The sequence below is a fragment of the Cavia porcellus genome, unplaced genomic scaffold (assembly GCF_034190915.1).
Source record: "Cavia porcellus strain 051 isolate PalLab524CR breed Dunkin Hartley unplaced genomic scaffold, mCavPor4.1 scaffold_6, whole genome shotgun sequence".
NCBI lineage: Eukaryota > Metazoa > Chordata > Mammalia > Rodentia > Caviidae > Cavia > Cavia porcellus.
Genome location: NW_026947489.1, coordinates 63,373,033 through 63,398,244, shown reverse-complemented (window position 1 = coordinate 63,398,244; position 25,212 = coordinate 63,373,033). Strand labels below are relative to the sequence as shown.

The following is a 25,212-nucleotide window of genomic DNA, read 5'->3' as shown; positions in this document are numbered from 1 at the left end:
CAAAAAGTAAATGTTAATTAATTAACAATAAACAAAGGAACTGAGTGTAGTGGTGTGCAACTGCATTCTCAGCATTCGGGAGGCTGAGGCAGGAGGATTGCTATGAGTTGGTGGCCAGTTTTGGCTACACAGTGACTTGAGGTTCAGACTGAATTACAGAGCAAGACCCTGTCTCAAAAAAGGAACAAACAAAAAATACAAAACCGTGTAGCCCAGTGGTAAAGCGTGTGCTTAGCATGTGGAAGGTCCTGCACTCAAGATCCATCACCAAAAATAAATAAAATACATAAATGAGGTTGTAAGATATCACTTCTTAGAAAAACTGGCCACTAAATTAAAAGAAAGTCCCACTAGACTCCTTTTCCTCCCACACTTTATTAACTGCCAAGACATTGAGTCACATTTCAATGCAAAATAATTGAAAAAGCAGGGAGACAAATCATATGTATATTTTTAAGGACTGGGATTGACTAGTTTGCTCAGGCTGGTTTAAAATTCCTGAGGTCTAACGATCCTCCCCCTCAATCTAGGTGCTAGCTAGGACTTGGTCACATCATTTTTCATTTTTGTTTGTTGGAACTAAGGACTGAACACAGGGAGTGCTGAGCCCTATCACCAATTCCTTTTTGAGATAGTCTCACTGTGTTGTCCAGGCTGGTCTTCAGCTTGTAGTTCTGCTGCCTCAGCCTCTAGAATATCTGAGATCACAGGCATGAGCCACTATTTGCAGCTTCCCAGTGGTTTTGTTTTATTGGTGGTATGAAGACTGGGTAAGTGTTCTACTACTGAACCATGTCTCCAAATTGCTTCCCTGTATATTTTTCAATGGGAGAAAAAAGCTTTAAAAGTAGCCAGATGTGTCAAGATCATACTTAAGACTAAACTCTCCAGACTAGTGCTCCAGAAATTCGAAATCAGTGTCTAGAAAAATATAAACCATTTTGGTATCTTATTTTGTACTTTATCTAAATGACATATAACCAATGGTTTTGTCATAGTATTTATGCGAATAAAAGTGACCGTAGATTGGTAAGACTTGTACCACTTAGCAAATTATTTTATGGTATAGGATTTTTTTTTTTTTTTGAGATAAGGACTTGCTATGTAGTTCAGATTGACCTTGAACTCAATGTAGTCCAGGATAGGCTTGAACCTGCAGTGATCCTCATCTCAGCTGAGATTACAGGTTGAGGCGCCATACCTAGCCAGTACAGGAATTTTACAAGTAGTATCTACATTAATATCTTGGCTTTAAAATTTTCAGTTTAGGTAACAATTGTTATCCAACATACTATCTGGGTGAACAGGTGTACCTCAGTGTTAAAGAGCTTGCCTAGCATACATGAGGCCCTGAGTTCCAGTCCCAGTATGGGAAAAAAAAAAAAAAGAGAGAGAGAGAGAAAAAGAAATAAAACAAACACAAACAAGAAGACCTCATCCATTCAAGAATGAAATCATTAAGACAAAACAAGAACTAAAGTGCCAGAATTGTGAACCAAAGATACATAGTTGTTTTTTTTTTGTTTTGTTTTTGCCATTTACCATATAATCTAATGGATCACCTTATTGTGACAATAATTTTAGGAGCAGGAAAATCCTGACTAAAACATTTTAGAAGAAAAAAAAGTTTTGCTCAACATGGCTATACAACATTCAATTGTGATAGAAACATGTTTTTATTATGGACAGTAAAACAAAAACAATAGGAAACAGAGGTATCAACCACACATTTTCTAGAACCAATTATGAAGTTTTATCCCACTTACAATAAATATCAACAATATAATAAAACAGTGAAACAATTATTGCTCAAATACTGAACTCCTATAACTGAAACACATTTTGGGGTTGGGAAACCCCAAACAATATACACACACCAAAAAAAAACGTCACATACACACCAAGAGCAAAAAGTAGCTCATGTTTAGGATTCAACTGCTTAGAGAACTCTTATTGTGTCACTGCTTTAAGAACTCCACGGAGCACTTTATAGCTCATTAGCTGCACATTTTCCTTAGGAGGGAAACAAGGTCCTCTCTCAGTCACATATGCATAAGGAAATCTCAAAACCCAAAGGCCATCAGGTGGAAGAGTGATTTCTTGTTTTTCTGGGTAAAATACTGGACATGGTGGTGGGCCTGGCTGAACCTAAAAAATAGAAAAAACATAATTATTTTCATATTTCTCAATAAGAAATACCTGAAAGATGAGTACCTAAACAAATAACAGTTTCAAAGAGCATGTAAGATTAAGCAGATGGCCAGGAATTTAGCTCAGTGGTGTAAGCATCTGTCTGGCAAGTGCAAGATCATGAGTTCAATTCAAGAGGCTGAGACAGGAGGACTGTAATTATGAGCCAGCTAGGGCAACTTAGCGAGAGACCTTGTTTCAAAACAAAATTTTAAGAAAGGGATGAGGATGTAGCGCACTGGTAGAGTGCTTGCCTAGCCTGCAGGAAGACTTGGGTTCAACTCCCAATTATCACAGGGGAGAGGGGGCAAGAAGGGACAGAGCGGTAGGCTCAGGAGTAGAGAACATATTTAGCACGTACAAAGCCCTGGGTTCTGTCTCCAAGACCAAAAAAAAAAAAAAAAAAGGGAGTGTGTGTAGGACAATCACCCAGCCAGGGCAACTTGAGACTTAACACCCTGTCCAAAAATAAAACAAGGGTAAAAAAAAAAGTGATATGTAACTCATAGTGAAGGCCCTGAGTTCAATCCCCATGAAACAACAACAAATAACAACAACAAAAAAGAAGCTGGGCATTGGTGGCACATGCCTATAATCCCAGCATTCAGAGGCTGAAGCAGGAGCATCCTTACTAGTTCGAGGCCAGCCTGGTTTCTAAAGTGAGCTCAAGGCCAGCCTGAACTTTATAGCAACACCCTGTCTCAAAAAGACCAAAAAAAAAAAAAAAAAAAAAAAAAAATTAAGCAAATATTGGCACACTACATTTAGTCTCAATTTTATTTTTATTTTTTGGGGGGGATTTTTTTGAGGGTTTCACCATGTAGTTCAGGCTAACCTTGAACTCACTATGTAGCCGTCCAGCCTATTCTCCAATTTACAGAGATTCTCCTGCCTCAGCCTCCTGAGTGCTAAGATTATAAGGGTGTGCCACCATGCCTGGTGTTTTTCTACAGCCTTTTAAAATTCAAGTTCTGTTTTTGAAACAGATGATGTAAACTGTGTGAAATGACTAAAACATTCACAATTTTCTAGCTACCATTAGAATGGTAAAATAAAATACAATTTCTGAAAAATAGGGTCTCAAAAAAAGAAAAGATATTTAATAAATGGGCTCTCACTTATGCTACCAGGTTAGCCCCAACTTTCTGGGCTCAAGTGATTCTCTTGGCTCAGGCTCTCTAGTAGCTAAGGACTATAAGTATGAGTTACTCTGTCACCCTTTTAACAGGCTCTCTTTTTAACAACTCCTCTTTTAATAGAATAGTATTAAGTAGAAAAGATATTTAAATTTAAAATGTTTAGGAAAGCCAGGGATTTAGCTCAGCAGTGTAAGTGCCTGCCTGGCAAGTGAGAGGTCATGAGTTCTATCCTTGGTACCAAAAAAAAAAAAAAAAAAGTTTAGTAAAGAAACCAGTTTCATTATTACCTTGTACTTAAAAAATACATATGGGGCTAGAGATTTAGCTCAGCAGCTCAAGCGCTTGCTAGGTAAGCATGAAGTTGTGAGTTCGATCCCTGGTACCAAAAAAAATCAAACCCAGCATAGTGGCACATGCCTATAATCCCGAGAGGCTGAGGCAGGAGGATTGCTGTGAGTTTGAGACCAGCCTGGACTACAAAGTGAGTTCAAGGCCAGCCTGAACTGCACTAATGAGACTCTGTCTCAAAAAACAAGCAAACAAAACAAACAATCAAAAAAGACCTCACCAGTTTTCTTTGGGGGTGGGAAGGGTTTTCTCTTACCTGGGGCATTAGAATTATCTGCAAAGGAGCATCAGGAACCACAACAAAAAGCCTCATAAGTTGAGCATAATGCGGTTTTAGCCCTCTGCCCTGAGATGATGACAGAATGTATAAGGGCATGTCACTGTTCAGGGCTTTTAAAGCGGACTCCTTTGGCCCACTCCCCATCACTTTCATTACTTTGTCAGGCCCTGAGCACATGAATCTCCGACCTCGAGAGTCTTCATATTCAAAGCCCACGAAAGCCCGAGCTATATCATCTCGTCGTCTTCCTCTTCCCATTACTACTGCACTTCTCTTTCCAGGGATGGCTTTATTTGGAGCAGGCCAAGAATTTGTGTCTAAATCTCCTTCATCTTCAGCTCTAGTCCTGATGACGATGTCCCAAGGCATAAGATAGTTTGTCCCTGGAATGAAGCCCTGTTGGTCTAAACCTGTATGGAAGTTGTAAGACTTAGCTGGGCCTAGTTTAACCAAAGACCAGCTGGAGAATTTGGGTAGAAGACCTTTTGGGCAATTGGAATGTAGCATCCCTGGGAGATACTCAACTGTGGATGCCTGTCGATCAACCAAGTTTGGTCTCTTCTCAGGTTTTACTTCTTGCCCATGAACTTCTGCATTGTCTCCTCCAGCTTGTGGATCAGCTGGATAAGTACCTAAGCTATCAGTAGATTGGCCTAAACTCAGAGCTAAACTCAGACTTGTGCTCTCTCCTTGGGTTTGAGGCTCTTTTTCTTTAAGTTTATCAGCATCTGAATCTGGAGGGGCAGGAGAGGATTCATTTTTGGCAGGAGCAGGATCTGGAGTACTTGGTTCAAATACTGGGAAATTGATATGATCCAACTTTCCACAACATTTTTCTTCCAGCAGCTAAAAAGCAAGCAAGAGCAAAACAAAACAAAACAAAATGCTATCAACTTTTCATTCAAAATAACACTTTTTTTTTTGGTACTGGGGATTGAATTCATGACCTTGTGCTTGCCAGGCAGGCACTTATGCCACTGAGTTAAATCCCGAGTCTCAAAATAACACTCTTTACCCTACTGAGCAAGATCAATAATTAATGTTTGAGCAAGTAAATGTAAATAACCTGCCATTGTTTATATACCACAGTTCAGTTGCATTTACTTTTCTAAGTATTTTCCTTCTCAAAATACATATTTTTATTTAGATGCTATTTAGTAAATGAAGAGAGAACACAGGAAGAAGAAAAAATTGGGTCTACCTGATAAAAGTCATAGTTAGCTGCCTTGATATCAAAGGGATCATCTCGAGGAGCTTGCTTCCTTCCACAGTTACAGGCACCAGTGGATCGAGCTCGGCTGTTGTGATAGAGCACAGGGGGATTTCTATCAGCCTCTGGTTTTTCTCCTGGAAAATGTAACAGTCATTATTAATTTCAGAAACACAATGCAGAGTCAAAATTCTTCAAACAGTTCTCTGGAAATAAGAAAAATACAGGCTACATATAACAGAAGAAACAAATGGAAATAACATTTTGATATAAAGGTTTTGTTTTTCAGTACTGGGGATGGAACCCAGGGCTTCATGTATGCTCTGCAAATGCTCTACCACTGAATTATATCCACAATCATAATCTAAGTATTTGAGTTTCTAAGTGAATATTTCCTCCTGCTGCTATGATTCTGCTGTTCAGATTTTATTATATTCATTTTAATTCAACAAATACTTCAAGATAAAAATCTTGATGTAAAATTTTTGAAACTTTGTACTACTTAATAATCATCATTTACTAGCTTACTAGGGTCCATTCTTTAAATATAAGAAAATAATAAACTATAGTCATGGCTGATATTTTCTTTTTACACCAAAAATGTACCTAAGTTTCCTTTCATAGTTGATCCACCTAAATTTCTGTAGGGAACTTTTAAAAATATCAATACATAGCAGACCATCTAAAAAGAATAAAAACACCTCTCCAAGTTTTGATTTCAAAATGCTGAAAGAATTTTAGCTACCTGATTTAGGTAATGAGTGAAATTTATGGACACAGTGTTGATCAGTTAAACTCCTCTCCTCACAGAGCTGATGGCCGTTGCTCCAAAATTTGTAGCAGTCCTCATGTAACTGCATAGCATATTTGTGAAAAGCTGGACCTCTAGCATGCTGACTATACACTCGAAGAGCCTGGGCGAGCTGATTCTTATGGACAGTCATTGTGTAATTATGAGGCAAATTTGACTGGTAGGCACTATGGGCCATGGGCAAAGCTTTTTGGCACCGGTTTTCTGAGAATTTTGTGTCAATATCCAAAAACCCTTCTAAGACTTTAATACTGCTTAATATCTTAGAAGTTAGTTCTCCAGTGGGGGACCCCACATCCTCCTCTTTCCCATCAATAGCCACTTCATACAGTTTTGCAGCTGCTGAGATCCACTTCTGATAAGTGGGAAGTTCAAAATGGGAAGGTTGTGGGTTCCTGCCCACACTGTCATCGAAACCTTTCTTGCTTAGGACCAGTTCCACATGCTGCCATAGGAATTCCCGAAGAGTGAAATCCACTAGCTGCCCTGAAGAACTGGAACTGCTGCTATCAATGTGGAAGGAAAGCTGTTGTCGGCTGTGTTGTCTCATCACCTGGTATCGCCTGGGCCCAGAAAGGGGTGCAGGTACCAGCAAAGACTCAGGATCCTTCACGGTACAATGACTCCTAAGTTGGTCCAGCAACATGCCTACTGGATCCTCCTCCTGACTTCCAGGGACTATGTACACAAAAGCCTGGTTGGCAGGTACAGTAAAGAGGCAGTTAATACTCTGATTAGTCAAGACTCGACTTTTACGGAAAATTCTATAGATCTGATCCTCCAAGGCATGCTGCAGTCTTCTTTTGGGAGAATGTTTCTTGGGTTTGTCTGGATGAGCAGTGTCCTGGCTCCGAGGAGGATCCACCTTAAGGGCTCCATTGAGTTGAAAGAGGAAAAGGAGTCTAGGTGGGCAAGGTCGGCAGTTAAGCTTCCAGTCTTTGCCAACTGGACAATCTTTAATGGCTGTTTTGAGGAGGGGCAATACTTTCTGTCTCAGTCCATCCAGAGCTCTGAATACTCGATCATAAGTGATGTCAAAGGAACAAGTGGGATGAACCAAGAGCAAGATATGACAAACGGAAAAAAGGTAAAGGAGACTGAGGCACTGCAACTTCTCCTGATGCTTCCAGAACTCATGCGCTTCTGCATGAGGTAAAGATAGGCCTCCTCCAGCTTCCCCGCTCTGAAGAGCCCGACAAGCCCGCAAAAGCTGTGAATTATCACAAATGGAAGTGAGAAGAAGATAAAGAACTTTGCTTTCTTGATTGTAATAGGCCTGCAGAAGGCTAAAGTCCTGGGAACCTGGCTCAGTACGGTTTCCTTCCGCGCCAGCTCCCCGAACTGGATCCCCGAAGGCAGCCCCTGGGTCGCCGGCACCACCAGTCTCACCAACAGCGCCAGACTCGGTCTTGGTTCCAGGCTCTGGATCTTCCAGATCTTGGTGACAGAAGAGGGGAAAGATCTGTCGGTCGCACACCGTGTTAACAAGGGAGAACTTTTCGGAATTCAGGCGCAGGGCGGTCTTGCCGAAAATCCCCACCACGCAAATCTCATCCTCTCGCCATGGAGGATCGAGTGCGCCACCTGCGGTCCCTCCGCCTTCTGCAGGGGACACACCGGGACTTTCAGAGCCCATCCAAGTTGAGGCTTTCATTAGAAGCTCTCGCAAGCTCACAGGACCCGCCATTGTAGCGCCTTCTCTGAAGTCTTTCCGGTCCGCCCTCTAAACCTAACCGGCCCTTGTTCAGTTGCGAAATCCCCTCTCCGCCCCTTCAGTTCCTGGTTTTCTCTCACTTTGGTTCCGCCTCCCTCTATTCCTTGCGTGGTTTCCTGACCAAGGGCTTTGCAAATCCTAAATTTCCTCAATTTGAGAATGTAGGATTGAGATGTGAAAAAGACCATTAGAGAGCAGGAGGTAATGGTTCACGCCTACCACATACGCTGCAAGCTAAGACAGGAAGATCGCCAATTACAGGCTTGAAAATTTAGCAAGACCCTGCCTTTAAAAATGAAGCAGGATTGAGGGTGTAGCTCAGAGTACCTCCCTCCCACACACACAGATGTCTGTGCTTTGCCTGTTTATCTGTCCCTCCTCTCACCCCGAAGGTCCTGGCAACTACTAATCATTTTATGGTCTACATAGTTTTGTCTTTTCCAGAATATCATACCCTTGGAATCATTCAGCACATAGCTTTTTTTTTGGAGGGGGGTTACTTGGTAATATGCATCTAAAAGCTATCCACTGTGGGTCTTTTATTATCTGAGAGCTCATTTCTTTTGAGTGATGAAAATAAATATGTATATATTACAGTTTCTCCATTCATTTGAAGAACATCTTTATTGCCTCCAAGTTTTTGGCAAGTACAGATAATCTACAATAGACATCTGGGTACAGGTTTTTGTGTGGAATCCTCTTGTACTCGATATGTCTATTTTCTAATTTTTCACAATGGATTTCTTTTCAGTCTTCAATATTTAAAAATTCTGGGGTTAGGATGTAGCTCAGTGGTAAAATGCTTGCCTAACATGTGCAAGGCCCTGGGTTTGATCCCCAGCACATATACACACAAAACATAATATTAAAATAGCCATGTGTGGTGGTGCAAACCTGCCATCCCAGCACTGAGGAAGTTCAGGCAGAAGGCTCACTGGGAGTTCTAGGCCAGGCTGGGCTATGCTGAGAACAAGACCAGCCTGAACTACATAGTGAGACCCTGCCTCAAAAAATATATAAATTTAAAAATCCAAAAATATGTTAAATAAAATAATTCTGAGTTGTAGAAACTGAGCTTATAGTAGTACATGCCTCTAATCCCAGCACTCAAGAGACTGAGAGATGAGGATTATAAATTAAAGGCCACCTAACCTATATGAGGATAACCTGTCTCAAAGGTTTTTTTAAACTTTAACATTTTAGCCCAATATTTAATTTAGCTGATTGAAAGTATGAAATTGTTAAATTATTATTTTGGCAGTGCTTGGGATTTAACACAGGGTCTAGAAAAGCACTCTACCACTGAGTTACATCCCAAGACCAAATCCTTTTTTCCCCTCATTACTAGGAACTGAATCCAGGGTCTTTACATTAAGTTACATCCCCAGTTGTTGTTTTTTTGTTTTTGTTTTGTTTTTTTGTCTTTTTGATACAGGGTCTCACTACACAGTTCAGGCTGGCCTTGAGCTCACTTTGTAACCCAGGCTGGTCTCAAACTCGCAATGATCCTCCTGCCTCAGCCTCCTGAGTCTGGGATTACAGGGGTGATCCATCACTCCCAGCTCCAAATTCATTTTTAAAAACACTTTTGGCTTTATTTTTTTTTATTCATTTGGTGCTACCAGAGGTCAAACCTAGAGATGCTCTATGACTATGTTACATCCCAACTCCATTAGTTTTTATTTGTTTTTGTTTTTTCTTTGAGACAGCTTTCTGAATTGTCAGGGCTCATTTTGAGTTTAGGATCCTCCTTCATCAGTCTCTGAGAAATTGGATGGGTTGGGGATATAGCTCAATGGCATGGTGCCTGCCTGGCAAGTGTGAGGTCATGAGTTCGATTCCTCATATTAAAAAAAAAAGTTAGAGTTACAGGCATGTTCCACTATGCCAGGCTATTTGCTTTACAGTAGAAATTGGATTAGATAATTTAAATATAAAAAGTTCTTACTTGGAATGCCAAGTAATGGCAATAACACAATCAAAAACAGATTACTTACTCTGTGACCTCACTTAACCCTCAAAGGAAGGCTATTATTGGGGTATTTTGTTATGTTTTGTAGTGCTGGCAATTGAACCTAGTGTCTCACAAATGTAGTTCTTTAATTTTGTTTCTTTTCTTTCTTTCTTTTTTCTAAATTTCTTTTTTTGAAATAGGGGTTCACTATGTAGCTCAGGCTAGCCTCAGACTCATGATGATGTTCCTGCCTCAGCCTCCCAAGTGTCAGAACAGGTATGTGCCACCATGTCCAGCTATAGTGACCTTAATATACTCTACTAAGTTATATTGGACTCCTATAAATTCTTATCAACCAACTCTTATTTACTAACAAGAATTTCAAAAGAAGGGACTTTTAAGTGCACTTTTTGAAATTACTTTTGTCTGTTTGCTTTGTATTTTTCCCTTTGTTTCTACATAAACAAATCCTGTCTCATTGAAAATGAAAAATTCTGCATACTTATCCAAATAAATTATACTGTGACTCTTACCATGTAGATTATTAGCTATGTTGTGATTTTGCTGATATAAGATCATTTTAAAAATTCTTTCACTTGTAAACCCAGCAAAAATACTATATACGCACTGCCAGTAGTATATTAACCACACACATCATTAGGTTTCCAAAGCAGGAATACAGAAAAAACAACAACAACAAAAAAAACACTCTTGACGAAAATAAGAAGGGTTGAGGACATAGCTCAGTGATCAAGCACCTGCCTGACAAATGCAAGGTCCTGAGTTTGACTCTCAGCATTCCCCCAAAAAATAAAGGAGAAAGAAATAAGTAGGATCATCAGGAATTCTCTGATTTTAGTTAAGTGAAAGGATGTGGTGTAACTACTTGGGAAACCAGCTTGGTAGTATCTAGAAAAGTTAAAAATACGAACACTTTAAAATATAGGAGTTCTACTCCCAAGTATAGATATTAGGGTAACTCTTCTACATGTTTAAGAATATTCATGCTATGCATAGTTCACAGTAGCCAAAAATACCAGGTGCGGTGGTACGCACTTGCAATCAGAACTTCAGAGGCTAAAGCAGGAGAACCACAGGGAATTTGAAACCAGCCTGGGTTACACAGTGAAATCCTGTCTCAAAACAAAACAAAATTTTTAAAAAAACTCAAACTGGGTGTGGTGGCACATGCCTGTAATCCCGGTAACTGGGAGTCTGAGGCAGAAGGATCTCCACAAATTTGACGCCAACCAGGGCTACATAATGAATTCAAGGCCAGCTGGGCTACATAGAGAGACCCTGTCTGAACAACAACAACAACAAAAATAGCCAAACACTATAAATAAATCTAGCATTCATTAACAATAAGTGAATTAACTATTTTCATACAGAACAAGAATCTATAGCATCACACAATAATATGGTTGAGTCTTTAAAAGTGCATGCTGAAAAAACCAGAAACAAAAAAATGTATTTACCATATGACGCTATTTCTACAGAATTCAAAAGCAGAGAAGTCAAAGGTATAGTAGGGGAATGGGAAAAAAAAAATTCAAGTTATATCATGTATAGGTACAAATTCCCTATAATGAATGTGATCATTATTTGTACCTAAAATGTACCAATAAACTTTAAAAAAATTTTTTTTGTTTTTATTTTAAAGGGAGTAAATTAAACACAACAAAACGGAACAAAATAAAACATAAGAAGGCAATATAAGAGAGATAAATTTCAAAGCTAGATGACCTGAGATCTTCATTGTCTATCATATTTGTCTCTTGTTTTCTTCCAAATAGTTGTCCATGTCTTTGCATACAGAGAATTCATACAAAACAACATAGTATAAAACTGATCTGAACTGAATGAGGAAGGTGTTTTAGGTCTTTAAAACTAGACAATAGGGAAGTCACTAATGCTGTCCTAGAGTCTCTCATTCTCTTCAAAATAGCTGTCCATACTTTCATGTATATTGAAGTTCAACAAAACAAAACTGGTCGGAGGAGGGGCGGGCGGGCAGGGGTTGCTTGGTTTTCTGGTGGTCTAGGTCCCAGTAAATGGGGTTGTTCCTGTCCTGGGCCACTGGAGCCTGCCATGTTCACAGCCGTTCACAGAGCGGGGAGGGGTTGCTTCAAGCTGTTTCATTCTAATGAATTGACCATTTCACTGCCCAAGTTCTGAAATGGCCAACAGACCATAGAAAGACATCTCTTTAGGCTCCTGTTTGAAACCAACAGCGTCAGGAAGCTGCCAGCCTTGATTCAGGGCCAGTACCAATAAACTTAATAAGAAAAAAAAATTTCTAAAACAAAATAAACCATGGCATTTAGGGTTATACATAGACTGTCATAAGCTGGAACTATTTATTATAACGAGCAAGTCAGTAGTTACTAAGTAGGGAAAGGACTTAAAGTGTACAGGCAAGGCAGAACTTCTGAGGATACTTAATATACCTAGCTCTTGATGTTTATATGACTCTTTGCTTTATGATTTGCTAATGTATTTATGTTTTACATGTTTTTTATATGTGAGATTTGTTTTGGTTTCTGTTTTTTGTTTTCCTGAGACAGTCTTGCTATATAGGTCAGGCTGGCCTTGAAGTTACTATGTAACCCAGGTTGACCTCAAACTCAGGCCAATCCTTCTGCCTCAGCCTCCCCAGTGTTGGGATTACAGATGTGTACCACAATGCCTGGCTATGTTACACTTCTAGTTTAAAAAAAAAAGATTGAAAGGAAAAATCAAAGCCAGGTGTCTTATCCAACTTTTTTTTTTTTTTTTTTTTTGTCACTATGCAATTCAGGTTGGTCTTGAACTCATTTTGTAACCCAGGCTGACCTCAAACTCTCAGGGATCCTCCTACTCAACCTCCCCAACACATCTGGCCTAGTAGCCCACTTTATAAAAACCAAAGGTCCTATTTAAAAATATTTTAAAATATATTTAAAAATTTAATTAAAAATAAATAAATTTAAATTTCATTAAAAATACAACCAAATGTGCCTAGGTTGTTTACATTCTTTGTTAACAATTGGTTTCCACATAGCCAAGTGAGTTGCTGCAGGTCGATATCCCCAGTACTCTAGAAGGCTAAGGTATGAGGATCACAAGTTTGCATTCTGCCTGGGCAATTTAACAACTCGGTGAGATTCTGTGTCAAAATAAAAAGTAAAAAATAGAAAATAATGGATGGGGAGGTAGCTCAGTGTGAAGGCCTGAGGTTCAATTCCTACCAATATAAAACAAACAACCAACATTGGGAGTACATAATAAGTAATAGTTTAATGAGGCCATAGCATTTACAGGGTATATTTACAGGGTAAAAGAAAAAAAACATTGGTAAAAGGAAGCTTGAAGTCCTGAGTTCGATTCTTGATACCCCCCCCAAAATTAGTAAAAGGTAGGATACATTTTAATACTGATATAATAGCACTAGCAGCTTTGCAAGTATATTTATATATAATTTTTTTTTTTTTTTGGTAATGAAGATCAGACTCATGACATTGTGCTTGCCAGAACAGGCATTGTGCCACTGAGCTGTATCCCTGGCCCACAATATATGATTTCTATAGTGCTTTTCTGATAAAGGATCCCACAAGAATGGTCACATTAACTGGGTGTGGTGGCACACACTGTAATCCCAGCACGTGAGAGGATGAGGCAGGAGGATCATGTCAAATTCAAGCAGGCTACACAATGAGTTCCGGGTCAATTGGAAGTACATAGTGAGACCCTTCCTCAGAAAACAAAAGAATGGTCAAATTGTTTAGATTACAATGGTATAGTATATAATGGTTTGTTAATATAAATATAAGTGTCCCATAAAGTATAATTGTGTTACAAATAAGTTTCTATATTCTCAGCAATTATTCCTTTGATTCTTACATAATATAAAAGTAGCTATCAGGGTTTTTGTTTGTTTTGTTTTTTAGGGACTGGGGATCGAACTCACAACTTTGTACTTACAAAGCAAGTGCTTGAACTGCTGAGCTAAATCTCCAGTTTAGCTATCAAGGTTTTAAGAAAAACAACTTCTACTACCAGCAGATATGTCTTTTACTTTACTATTTCATTTTCAAACATAAATGTGTTGTAAATATGCATGCAGGTCTCATAAACAGGACTGCCTCTTACAGGCTAAATATTACCCCTAAGTCTGCTTTCCATTCTGGTCACTTTCTAACATCACTCTATTTAGTACCTCATAGCAATATTTTTCTGTGGAAATACAGGTATTTTGGGGAAGTTGCTAAATTATCTTTTCATCCTATGTTAGTGGTGGTGAACCTATGGCATGTGTCCTGCAGTGGGCGTTGGTATTGTTGGAAGCTCTAAAAAGTTCACCATCCCTGGTAAGTTAACTGAAGGATATTTCAAGGTTACCATCTGCATACTAGCTACTACTTGTCAGACTAGAAAGTCCAGTGAAGGTCAGAAATCCTTATTTCCTACAAATGAAGAAGCTGCTATTTTTATTCTTGGGACTCAGGAGGAAGCTATCAGCATGAAGGCTAGTCCTGGGGTTAGGGAAGTAGCCTAGTGGTAGAGCACGTGCCCACCATGCGCAAGGTCCTGGGTTTGACCCCCAGTAATGCAAAACAACAACAGTAAGAAATCTAATCATGTACCTTCAATCACATGGAATGGACTTTAATGGAAATTAAATTGCCCTTCTTCTACAATACTTTCCATACATATGAGGCAGATCCTGGCTGGAGCTGCAGTAGTGTTAACTACCAAGTAGACATATCTGGAAAACTGGAAGCAGAAATACTTAGCAACTTTGCAAGAGAATAAGAATGTTGCTAGGCAAAATAGAAGATGCTCAGTTAAATATGAAGTTCAAATTAATAACAACAAAAAAATTGGCACTGTTGTTATCAAACCCAGGACTTACACATGCTAGGCAAGTACTCTATTACTGAGCTACACCTTAACCCTGAATACTTTTTTAGTATGAATGTATTTCATGCGACATATTTATACTTAGAAGTTAATTATTGTTAATCTGAAATTCCAATTTAGTTGGGTATCTTGCATTCTTATTTGTTAAACCTGACAAGTCTAGATTGATAAGAGAATAAAATCTAGTGAAATGTGCATTATCTTTTATTTTTATTTTTTGTCTTTTTTTCGTTTTTATCGGTACCAGGGATTGAACTCACAACTGCCTGCTTGGAAAGCAGGCGCTTATGCCGCTGAGCTAAATCCCCAGCCTGAAATGTACATTATCATTGTTACTGACTATATAAACTAATGAGCACAGGGAACCAGGTCTCGGTGAACCCGTCATGAACTTCAGAAAATATATAGGAGGGCACTGTGGAAATAGAAGGTTTGTGTTGGAGTTTTCATAAAATTTTTATTTAGCAGCATGATGTGGACAGCAAATATAAAACTAGGAAATGTAAGTGGGGGGAGCGTGTAGCTCAGTGGTAGAGCACACATAGCAGGTGAAGCTTTGGGTTCCAGCAGCATAAATATCAACAAAAGAAGTAAGGATTATCTCAGCCTACACTGAGTCAGACAGAACTACCTACCGGAGGTGCTAGAAATAATTTTTAAGGTCACATTAGGACTTTTGCTTTAAATTATTTTGGAAAATAGTTATATTTGGATGAGGAGTGGGCTACTTTAGTTCTATGGAAATAAAACCTAGGGTGGTTTTTTTTGTTTGTTTGTTTTTGTTTTTAATCTGTACCAGGGATTGAATTCACCACCACGCACTTGCAAGGTAGGTGCTTATGTCACTGAGCTAAATCCCCAGCCCCTAGGGAGTCTTTTTTGTAGATCATATTTGTAGCAAACAATGCATGAGCTTTAAGGGATAAAAGCCTTTTCAGGCCAGGTGTGATGGCTCATGCCTACAATCCTAGAACTCAGGAGGCTGAGGCAAGAGGATTGCTGCAATTTCAAGGCCAGTTTGGGCTACATATAGTAAGTTAAACACCAGTCTGAACTACATAGATAGCCCCTGTCTCAAATCTGCCCTCCCAAAAAAGTCTTTAGTTACCTGACATAGTATGAACAGGAATCATTTTCCTTTTCTTTCTTTCTTTCTCTTTCTTTCTTTCTTTCTTTCTTTCTTTCTTTCTTTCCTTCTTTCTTTCTTTCAGAAGGGATTTTACCCATACTAGTCATGAATTTGTCTGCTCAAGTAATCTTCCTGCCTCAGCCACCCAAGTAGGTAGAACTATGAGCATGTGCCACCATGCTTGACTATATTAGACTTATTTAGAGGCAAGGTGTCACTAAGTTACCCAGTCTGGCCTTGAATCTGTGTTCCTTCTATGTTGCTTCCTTAGCAGCCAGAATTATAGGTATGTATCACTAGATGCAACTTCAGACTTGATTCTTAAGTCCTAACTGCACCTATACAATATAAATTGGAGTTAGTTAAACTTCCACAACCTCTTGATGCAACCTAACTTGGGTCATTGCAGGATAAATATCACTTTTGCAGACTGTATTTTCCCATCTGGTTCTTTAACCATCATGCAAAAATAGAAAACACCCAATATATATAGGTTCCATACATACTCTGAGACTTCATATGGAATTATATTAACATACTTAAGCACATTCTATATTAAGAAAAAGTTCGGGGGTGGGGGGAGCAAAGACGGCGGATAGATAACAGCTGGCTACAGAGGCTCCCTGAGATAGTCAACTTAGAATTCAACATAATACAGCATGGGGAGCCCCAAACAGAGGGAGATGAATTCTCTCATCCAAAGAAGAAATTAAGGTGAGAAGAACCAACCAAACATACAATCTCGGTGCTATTACTAGAACAGCTAAAGGTTCAGTGTTCCTGCTGCAGTTGGTGTCTTGCCGAGCTGACCGAGGTCACTGCAACTTGCCAAGCTGCCTGAGGTCCCGCCGTGACTTGCTGAGCCGTCTGAGGTCCCGCCACTTCGATTCACTGGAGGCGCAGTTACACTGAGACTGGGGGTCTGCGAGCAGAACAGAGAGCTGAGTTGGTGGGTGCCTGCATTGACCTGTGGTGAGTGACAGGAGTGGAGCCATTCCACAGAAAGGGGAGCTCTGGAGGATGACATTTTGGGACTGGGCAGGACTGGCAAGTACAAGGGGCAGCAGTGACTTCAGTCAGTTGTTCCCTTCTCAAACGGGATTGGTGGAGTGAGTTAGGCCTGGGTCACGTGACCTGGCTGAGACCCAATAGGTTATCCAAAACCAAGTCCCTACTGCGGTAGCGCACACTAACCCAGTGAAGCCTCAGAAGTTTGACTGACCTGGAGGGGAGCTCGCACTAAGTAATACAGTGTAGGCCACAGCAGCTTGATTGATCTGGAGGGGAGGGACCAGCATACACTGTCCCTTCTGCAACTCACTAGCATATGGCAGTGGGAAGGGTCATTTAGCCAGCATGCTTCAGAAGAATTGTAACCAACAAAGAAAGAAATTGGGGCCTTCTGGAAGAAGCAAAAATGATGGGAAGAGGAAGCAACAACAAAAACTCCCCAGGTCCCAACCCTGAGAACATTGACCCAGGACAGGTAAATACAAAGGAGAATGAGAATAGCAAACATGCAATATTTTGAGCATGTGCCACCATACCATCCACTGCCATCAGTAGACATAAAGAGATATTTTTGGGACCTCATAGATGAGTTCAAAAGTGAAATATTTAGCCAAGTAAAGCAAGATATAAGAAGATTAATAAAAGAGATACTAAGCACCCCTCAAGCAGACACAGATGGAAGAAGGGAAGAGCTCAAACAAAGGAGAGAACCATTTGGTGAAGATATAAAAAATATAGAATACATGAAGCAGATTAAAGAGATTACCAGGATATTAAAAACTCTATGGAAAGATGGCAAATCAGCTTGAAAGAAACTAAGGATAGGTTATCCAAACTGGAGGACAATTTTGCAATGTGGGAGTACAAAAGGGAAAACTTTTTAAAAATAACAAGGAAACAAGCAGTAACAATACAAAGGCTAGAAGACAACAAAAGAATCTATAACTTGGGGCTGAGGATTTAGCTCAGTGGCATAAGCACCTGCCTTGCAAGCAGGCAGTTGTAAATTCAATCCCTGGTACCGATAAAAATGAAAAAGACCAAAAAAAAAAAAAAAAAAAAAAAAGAATCTATAACTTGAGAATAAAAAATGTGAATGAAGAAGCTGGGGTACAAACAAAGGAACTACAAAGGTTATTCACAGAAATAATTAAGGAAAACATCCCAAACATAGGAAAAGAAAATGATATTCTGATATATGAAACATACAGAACTCCAGCCACCTACAACCAAAACAGAACTATACCCAGGCATATAATAATCAAGATCCCAGAAATTTAATATAAGAACAGAATATTAAAAGCTGTTAGAGACAAGAAACAGATAACCTATAAAGGAAGGCCCATCAGAATAATGGCAGACTTCTTGACACAAACCATTAAGTCAAGAAGAACCTGGAGTGAAATATTCCAAGCCCTGAAAGAAAATAACCTCCAACCCAGATTGATATGCCCTGCTAAACTGTCTCTAGAAATTAATGGAGAAACAAGATGCTTCCAAGACAAAGAGGAACTTGGGGAATTTGCAACCATCAATCCAACTCTACAGAGAATACTGCAGGACATTCTAGAGAGAGAGAAAAGTATTAGGATTCCAGGAACAGAGGCAGAAAAGCCTCAATGAATGGAGCAGAAAACAGAATGAAGAAGATAAGCAGACAACTGATGGCAAAAAAAGAGCAAACAGAATTGAGGCAGAGAAGATTTTATTTAAAAAGGATATGATTGATAGTATCAAGCCTGAGAGTATAGGCAACCTCACTGAAGATGACAAGACTCTACGATACACATTCTGGTTTGATAACTGCCTGTTTTTGAAGTTCTATACTATATTACAAAGTTGAGTTTTTATTAATATTGTTATGTACTGATATATTCAATTATACTATGTCTGATGATATAGCCAATTCTATTGAAGATAACAAGAGACAACACAGGAACTAGGGGTAGAACTCTTTGTACAATGGTCTTATACTTTTTTTCGTTTCCTGTGTTTATAGGAATATGTTTTGTTTTGCCTTGCTTTGTTTTGTTTCTCCTTCTAATATAGAAAGAATAGAAATACATGTTAAGACTCATGCATGTGTATAATCTATAAGCAGTTTATGAGAACTGATCTTATGATATATGATGAAATGAACAGATACTTTGAAGAAAAAGAGACACTAAAATACCCAGTGCTGATCCTGGAGTGTCATAACGTGAAACCCAGCAGTAGTATTATTCTTTGTTCAGAGTGATATTAGCCTGCTTGGGTTTATTCAATCTCAACATAATTGAAGATATGGATAACTGCATGTATGTTTAAGTATATAGGATTGATAACCATATTTCTAAGTTTTTGGTGGACAGTTGAACAGAACTGGTTGCAATCTCACTGTTTTAATCCCTACTTTATATGCTCCACTTTAGTATCTTGAATAACTATTTGTAAGAAGACAATCTGTAATCATCAACTAATGATTTCTTTTTTTTTTTTTTTTTGTCTTTTTCTTTTTTATTGGTTCCGGGAATCGAACTCATGACCGCCTGCTTGGCAAGGCAGGTGCTTATGCTGCTGAGCTAAATCCCCAGCCCCCAATTAATGATTTCTTACTGTTTATTTTTTTCTCTGAAAGTATGTATTATTTCTACCTGTTTTCTGTTTTGTTTAGGCTTTCTTTAAATTAAATTAAAAAAACAAAAACACTACATTACCCAGTGCTGATTACAGAGTGTCATGATGTGAAATCCAGCAATACTATTACTCTTTGTTCAGAATGATTTTAACCTGCTTCAGTTTGTTTAATCTAAACATAAATGAAGATATGGATAACTGCATGCATGTTTAAGTGTATAAGATTGACAACCATGTTACTAAGTTTTTGTTTGACAGTTGAACAGAACTGTTTGCAGTCTTGCTATTTAAATTCCTACTTTATATGTTCCACTTTTGTATCTCGAACAACTTGGACAATATGTAAACATGAACTAGTGATTTTTTAGTGTTTATATTTTTTTCTAAATATGCTATTAGTCTTTCTAAATATGCGTTTAGTCTTTCTTTAAATAAAATTTAAAAAAAAATTCAGGTGATTTTATCTGTATACTTGATGGGTCATCGCATGGAGTCAGGCAGCATCAGCATCAGTTTTGTTCATCGAAGCTGCTTGTAGAACGTGGTAGAGTTTGACTTGTGCTTCCAGGGTAAGCCAGCTATGGAAGAAAAAAAATTATGTTCTTGTGACCAATGTAACTCTTATTCCTCATTAACAGAACCATATTTGTTGTTGTCATTGTAGGACAGCATGGCATAGTGAGTCTAGATCACTTTTCTCAGCTTTCCTGATATAATCAGCGCTTCCTAGACAGAGTCTCTCCAAAGAGAGGGGGACTGAGGCATGGCTGCACAAGCCTGTAATTCCAGGATTCAGGAGGCTGAGGCCAGAGGTAAGCATGGGCTACATAGTGAATTCAAGACCAGCCTGGAATGCATCACAAGACCTTGTCTCAAAACAACAATGAGGGAGGAGGGGAGCGACAGAGACAGAGACAATGAGAGAAAAGAAGAGAAGAGAGAAGAGAAAAAAGAAAAGAGAAGAAAAGAAGGTACGGTGGCACATGCCTATAGTCCCAGCTATTTGGGAGACTGAGGCAGGAGGATTTCTAGTTTGAGCCCAGCCTGGCGAATTTAGTAAGGCCCTGTGTCAAAATAAAAGATAAAAAGGGTACAGATTTAGCTCAGTGTAAACAGCCTAGGTTCAGTCCTGAGTGCTGTCCCCTCAGAAAAGGGGTGGGGGAGTTGGGACATAGTTCAGTGGTAAAGCACTTGCCTACAGTGGATCAGCACTGCACACACCAAAAAAGAGACCTGGAGAGATAGCTCAGTGCTAAGAGTGCTTCAGTCCTTCAGGGAGGCCTCCTCCCTTTGCTAGGGAGCAGGGGCTTTTCACAAGTTTTGCTCTGACCAAAGAATATTGTGATGGGAGGTAGAATCTAACTGGACATTCCAAGAGGAGGAAGGAACTTGGTCACATTTCCAAGATTTAGGCAGGATCATCCCCTACATTACAGCCACAGGATCCCCAACTCATTGGCTCCTGGAATAGGCTCTAATCCCTTTTAGCATGGAACCCTCATGCACGCTATTTATCACACTTGGAACTTTCTCCCCTCTGACATTCATGGTGGTATCCCCCATACTCCCAATTAATGTCTAACCATCTTTTAAATCTCACTTCAAGCATCATCACTTCCTAAGGAAATCCTTCCTAATCATCAAGTTCTTCTATGGGTTCCCACAGAGCCTTGGTTATTTTCTTCACAGGGCTTAGTTCAACGCAAAAGGAAACAAAAATAGGATTATTTTATTGTTGGCCTCAGCCTCCTGAAACCTGGAATTACAGGCTTGTGCAGCCATGCCTCACTCCTCCTCTCTTTGGAGAGACTCTGTCTAGGAAGCGCTGATTCTATCTGGAAAGCTGAGAAAAAACCTTCCCTACTAGCCTGGAAGCTCCAGTACAGCAGATCTGAGACTGCTTTTGTGAACCACTACAGCCTTGGCACTCTAGCACAGTGATTGGCTTAAAGGAAGTGCTTAAGAAACACATATTAAAGGAACTGAACACCAGACATGATGGCACACACTCATAATCCCAGCATTTGGGAGGCTGAAGCAGGAGGATGAATTCGAGGCCAGCCTTGGTAAAATGGAAATAATAATCCTAGCTATATCATATAGAATGCTTTTCTCTCTTTTTTTCATGGAATTTTATGAAGTCTAATGCAGGCCTGGTGGTGTGTACCTGTAATATCAGTAGCTCCTGGGAGGCCCATAATAGGCTACATAACAAGTTCAAACCTGGCTTAAATTACATTAGAAACCCTATCTGAAAAGTTGAAATGGGGAGCTGGGGATTTAGTTCAGCGGCATAAGCACCTGCCTTGCAAGCAGGCAGTCGTGAGTTTGATCCCTGGTACAAATAAAAATGAAAAAGACAAAAAAAAAAGAAAAGTTGAAATGGGGTTGGAGGAGGTAAAAATTTTATAAAGCCTAGTTATTTAACTTTTATGCAAAGCATAAGGTACCATAAAATTATTGTCATTGTCATGATTAAGAAAGCTACTTTAGGGCTGGGGATTTAGCTCAGCAGTATGAGTCTGCCTTGCAAGAGCAAGGTCATGAGTTTGATCCTGATCCCGGTACCAAAAAAAAAAAAAAAAAAAAAAAAAAAAGCTACTTTAGACTGTGATTCTAAAGAAAATATTTTATCTAGTTAGTTAGCAGTGCTAGGAGTTGAACCCAGGGTCTCACACATATTGAGCATGTACTTTTCCACTGATCTATATCTTTAGTCCCCTTGTAAATTATTTTCAAGAAAAATAAAAGGCTTACCTGAAATTTTTTCTTCAAGGCCCGGGTCATTACAGGGTTAAGTCCAGTTCCTGTTTCCGTATTTGCTTTATTGATCAGAGGAGTTCCTCCTGGGCTCCTGGAAAGATGTTAAAACATTAGTATCTGTGTTTTTTTTTTTTTTTCCACTTATAATTTGCTTTGAAGTATCTGTGTTTTACGCCTATTTTTTAAATGGATTTGGAAAACATAAAGAGATCACGTTACCTCTCCACATTGACTTTTCTAAGAAGCTTCCGCAGATCCACCTGGCTTTTACCTGTAGTACTAATAAAACAAGACATACAAATTAGAACTTGCCATAGTTAATCACTTTTCTGAAAACAAAGTAGTCATTAGAAAAAACTTCCTAGAATACAGGTCTGCTTTTTTTTTTTGGTCTTTTTTTGAGGTTGGTTCTCACTATGCAGTTCAGGCTGGCCTTGAACCTACTTTGTAGCACAAGCTGGCCTCAAACTTGCACAGTCTTTCTGCCTCAGCTTCCAGAGTGCTGGGATTACAGGCATGTGCCATGAGGCCTGGCTATGGTTCTGTTTTTTCTAAAATAAATAAATAAATACAACATAAAACATAAAAAACAGCATGCGCTGGGAGGTAGCTCACGGTTGGAGCACTTGCCTAACATGCATGAGACCAGTACTCTCCCCCACAAGGCAGTAGCTGCTGATAGGAGAATAAGGTGATACTGTATTATGGTTTTAGTAGATAGACTGGCAGTGCACATCTGTAATGCCAGCCTCTGGGAGGCTGAGGAAGGAGAATTACAAATTGATCCCAGCCTAGACAACACAGCAACTTAGCAACACTGTCTCAAATAAAAAAAAAATTTAAAAGTCTGAGAATGTAGCTTAGTGCAAAGGCCATGGGTTTGATGCTCAGTACTGCCCAAAAAAACAAAAAAGCATGGATTTAGCTCAGCAGCATAAGTGTCTGCCGTTACAAGCACACAGTTGTGAGTTAGATCCCTGGTTTAAAAAAAAAAAATTTCCCTAAAGTATGCAGCAGTGTTCAGAGGTGACAAGATCATGCCACAGAAATTTAAAAAATCGCAAACTACCTAAAACAGGATTGTATCTATGAAATTTACATATAGTGAGCTACCTATATTAAAGAAGTCCAAATGATGCTTCGAGCTAGTTTTTAATAAAATGAAGAAAAGTTCATGACATATTAAACGGGGAAAGTTGTCAGTAACACTGTGTATCCACATTAGGATTATTCAGAGGTGCACTCTCCCCTTAGTTACTTGATTCTAGACTTACTCGTTTTGATGTTTTATTATTTCTGAAATCAGGTTCTTCTAAAAATTCTTGACAGTTGTTTGTTGTTTTTGTTGTTATTTTGAGACAGGGTCTCACTATGTAGTCAAGGTTGGTCTTGAACTCATTATATATTGCTTCTTGGCTTTTTGGCTAAGATCAAGGGAACTCACTATGTAGCCCAGGCTGGTCCCAAACTCAGGACGATCCTTCTGCCTCAGCCTTCTGAGTGCTGGGATTATAGGTGTGCCCCCATAATTCCTGGCTTTTGATAGTATTTCTTTTTCTTCACAAAATGTATTTGTTTGTTTAGTTTTCAGTGCTGAGGATCAAGCCCAGGGCCTCACACCAGCTAACAAGTGTTCTACCACTAAGTTACATTCTCTAGCTGAAAAGTCTGTTATTAAAACAATAGCATATCATATAATAGAAGTTTGAAATAGAAGACATGGTGTATTATATATTCAGAAAAAAGATTAAAATGATAAAAAACAGTATGTTAACAGTGGCTATATTCAGTGATAGGGTTCTAAATAAGATACAAGTTGATATTGCTCAAAGTTAAATTTTGCTGAATTATCTAGATAATTTTTAGCAGGTTGTGGTGGCACATGCCCAGATCTTAGGAGGTGAGACATGAGGATCAATATGCATTTCAGGCCAGTCTGGGCTGCATAGTGAGTTTAAGTCTGGCCTGAACTGACCCCCATCTTACACCAAAAAATTAGAAATGAACAAACAAAAACTCTTTTCTGTACATTTTAATTTTCTTTTAAATTTTTTTTTTTTTTTTTTTTTTGTCTTTTTCCTTTTTATCGGTACCAGGGATCGAACTCACGACTGCCTGCTTACAAGGCAGGCGCTTATGCCGCTGAGCTAAATCCCTAGCCCCTCATTTTAATTTTCTTATAATAACTTATATGTGGCTTTAAAGATAGAAATAAGCAAATAAAGTCATTTTTTAAAGTAATAACACTGTAATTTCTTACATTAAGACATTTGTAACTCGCGTTGATAAATCTTTGGAGTTAGGTTTCAGGGTAACACGCTGCAGGTCTGTAATAGTAACTAGTGGATTCCGTGCTTTCGGTGATGGTACAAGCTTTAATCATAAAGTGCGACATTATTAAAATCATATTTTAAAATATCATTCAAACAGTAACACTTAAATATCCTCAAACAGTAAACATCTAATTTTTATTCCAAAGCTTCAAAGTATGTGTCTGCCTCTTCAGACTAATGGTTGGTAGATAAAATTGCCTACTGAAATAATGTTGGAGAGATGAATGAATTAGAATAATGTGGTATTTATACATAATAGAGTACTATGCTGCCATACAGACAAATTTGAGGTATTTGTAGGTAAATGAATGCAACTTGAGAACATAATGCTAAGTGAATTAAGTAAGAGACATAAGCTTAACTATTCCATGGTTTCTCTTATAAATGAAATATATATAATACACAAATGTATACATATATACATGTATCATGAATATATACACAAATATATATTTATTTGAATATATATTTGTTTGTATACATAATACACAAATAAAAAGCAAAATAGAAGTGGAATAAATAGGAAGTAGGAGACAAATACTTTCCCAAATTACATATTCCATTGTTTCAAAACTATTTTCATATATATACTAATTTGTTTCATTTATGCTGCTAGTTTATCTTAGTTCATTGAAAAGTGTTTTCTTATTTTCTGTTTGTTTCTTCTTTGTAAGAATCTTTTTGGCCTATGCCTTATATTGTGAATAACTACTTTGAAGATAATGATTCATAATGTATTAAACTATTGTTATTTTCTTATTATTATCTCAGGGATTATTTTTTGGTACTGGGGACTGAACTCATGACCTCAC

General features: G+C 38.7%; 2 protein-coding genes and 1 non-coding gene across 3 annotated transcripts in view; all 3 read right to left on the bottom strand.

Annotated features, from left to right (window-relative positions):
- Positions 1 to 1,657: 1,657 nt before the first annotated feature.
- Positions 1,658 to 7,710, bottom strand: Smg8 (SMG8 nonsense mediated mRNA decay factor). The gene is made up of 4 exons (XM_003469542.5): positions 5,913 to 7,710; positions 5,159 to 5,304; positions 3,934 to 4,803; positions 1,658 to 2,148 (listed from the first exon to the last, which is right to left on the bottom strand). Exons 1-4 carry the CDS (start codon positions 7,663 to 7,665, stop codon positions 1,951 to 1,953), a joined length of 2,967 nt encoding a protein of 988 aa, XP_003469590.1. The 5' UTR covers positions 7,666 to 7,710; the 3' UTR covers positions 1,658 to 1,950.
- A 4,067-nt stretch (positions 7,711 to 11,777) lies between these two features.
- LOC111756776 (small nucleolar RNA SNORA2/SNORA34 family) lies at positions 11,778 to 11,914 on the bottom strand. Its single transcript, XR_002791194.1, has one exon. It is a non-coding gene; the product is annotated as a small nucleolar RNA SNORA2/SNORA34 family (small nucleolar RNA).
- A 985-nt stretch (positions 11,915 to 12,899) lies between these two features.
- The window catches only part of Prr11 (proline rich 11), a 32,442-nt gene continuing 20,129 nt past the window's right edge, over positions 12,900 to 25,212 (bottom strand). Inside the window, exons 7-11 of the mRNA XM_003469536.4 lie at positions 24,328 to 24,440; positions 22,287 to 22,346; positions 22,062 to 22,158; positions 19,777 to 19,882; positions 12,900 to 16,599 (exon numbers count right to left, since the gene is read on the bottom strand). Of these exons, the coding sequence (XP_003469584.2) occupies positions 19,814 to 19,882; positions 22,062 to 22,158; positions 22,287 to 22,346; positions 24,328 to 24,440 (339 nt within the window). The 3' untranslated portion in view covers positions 12,900 to 16,599; positions 19,777 to 19,813. The remainder of the gene's footprint in view (positions 16,600 to 19,776; positions 19,883 to 22,061; positions 22,159 to 22,286; positions 22,347 to 24,327; positions 24,441 to 25,212) is intronic.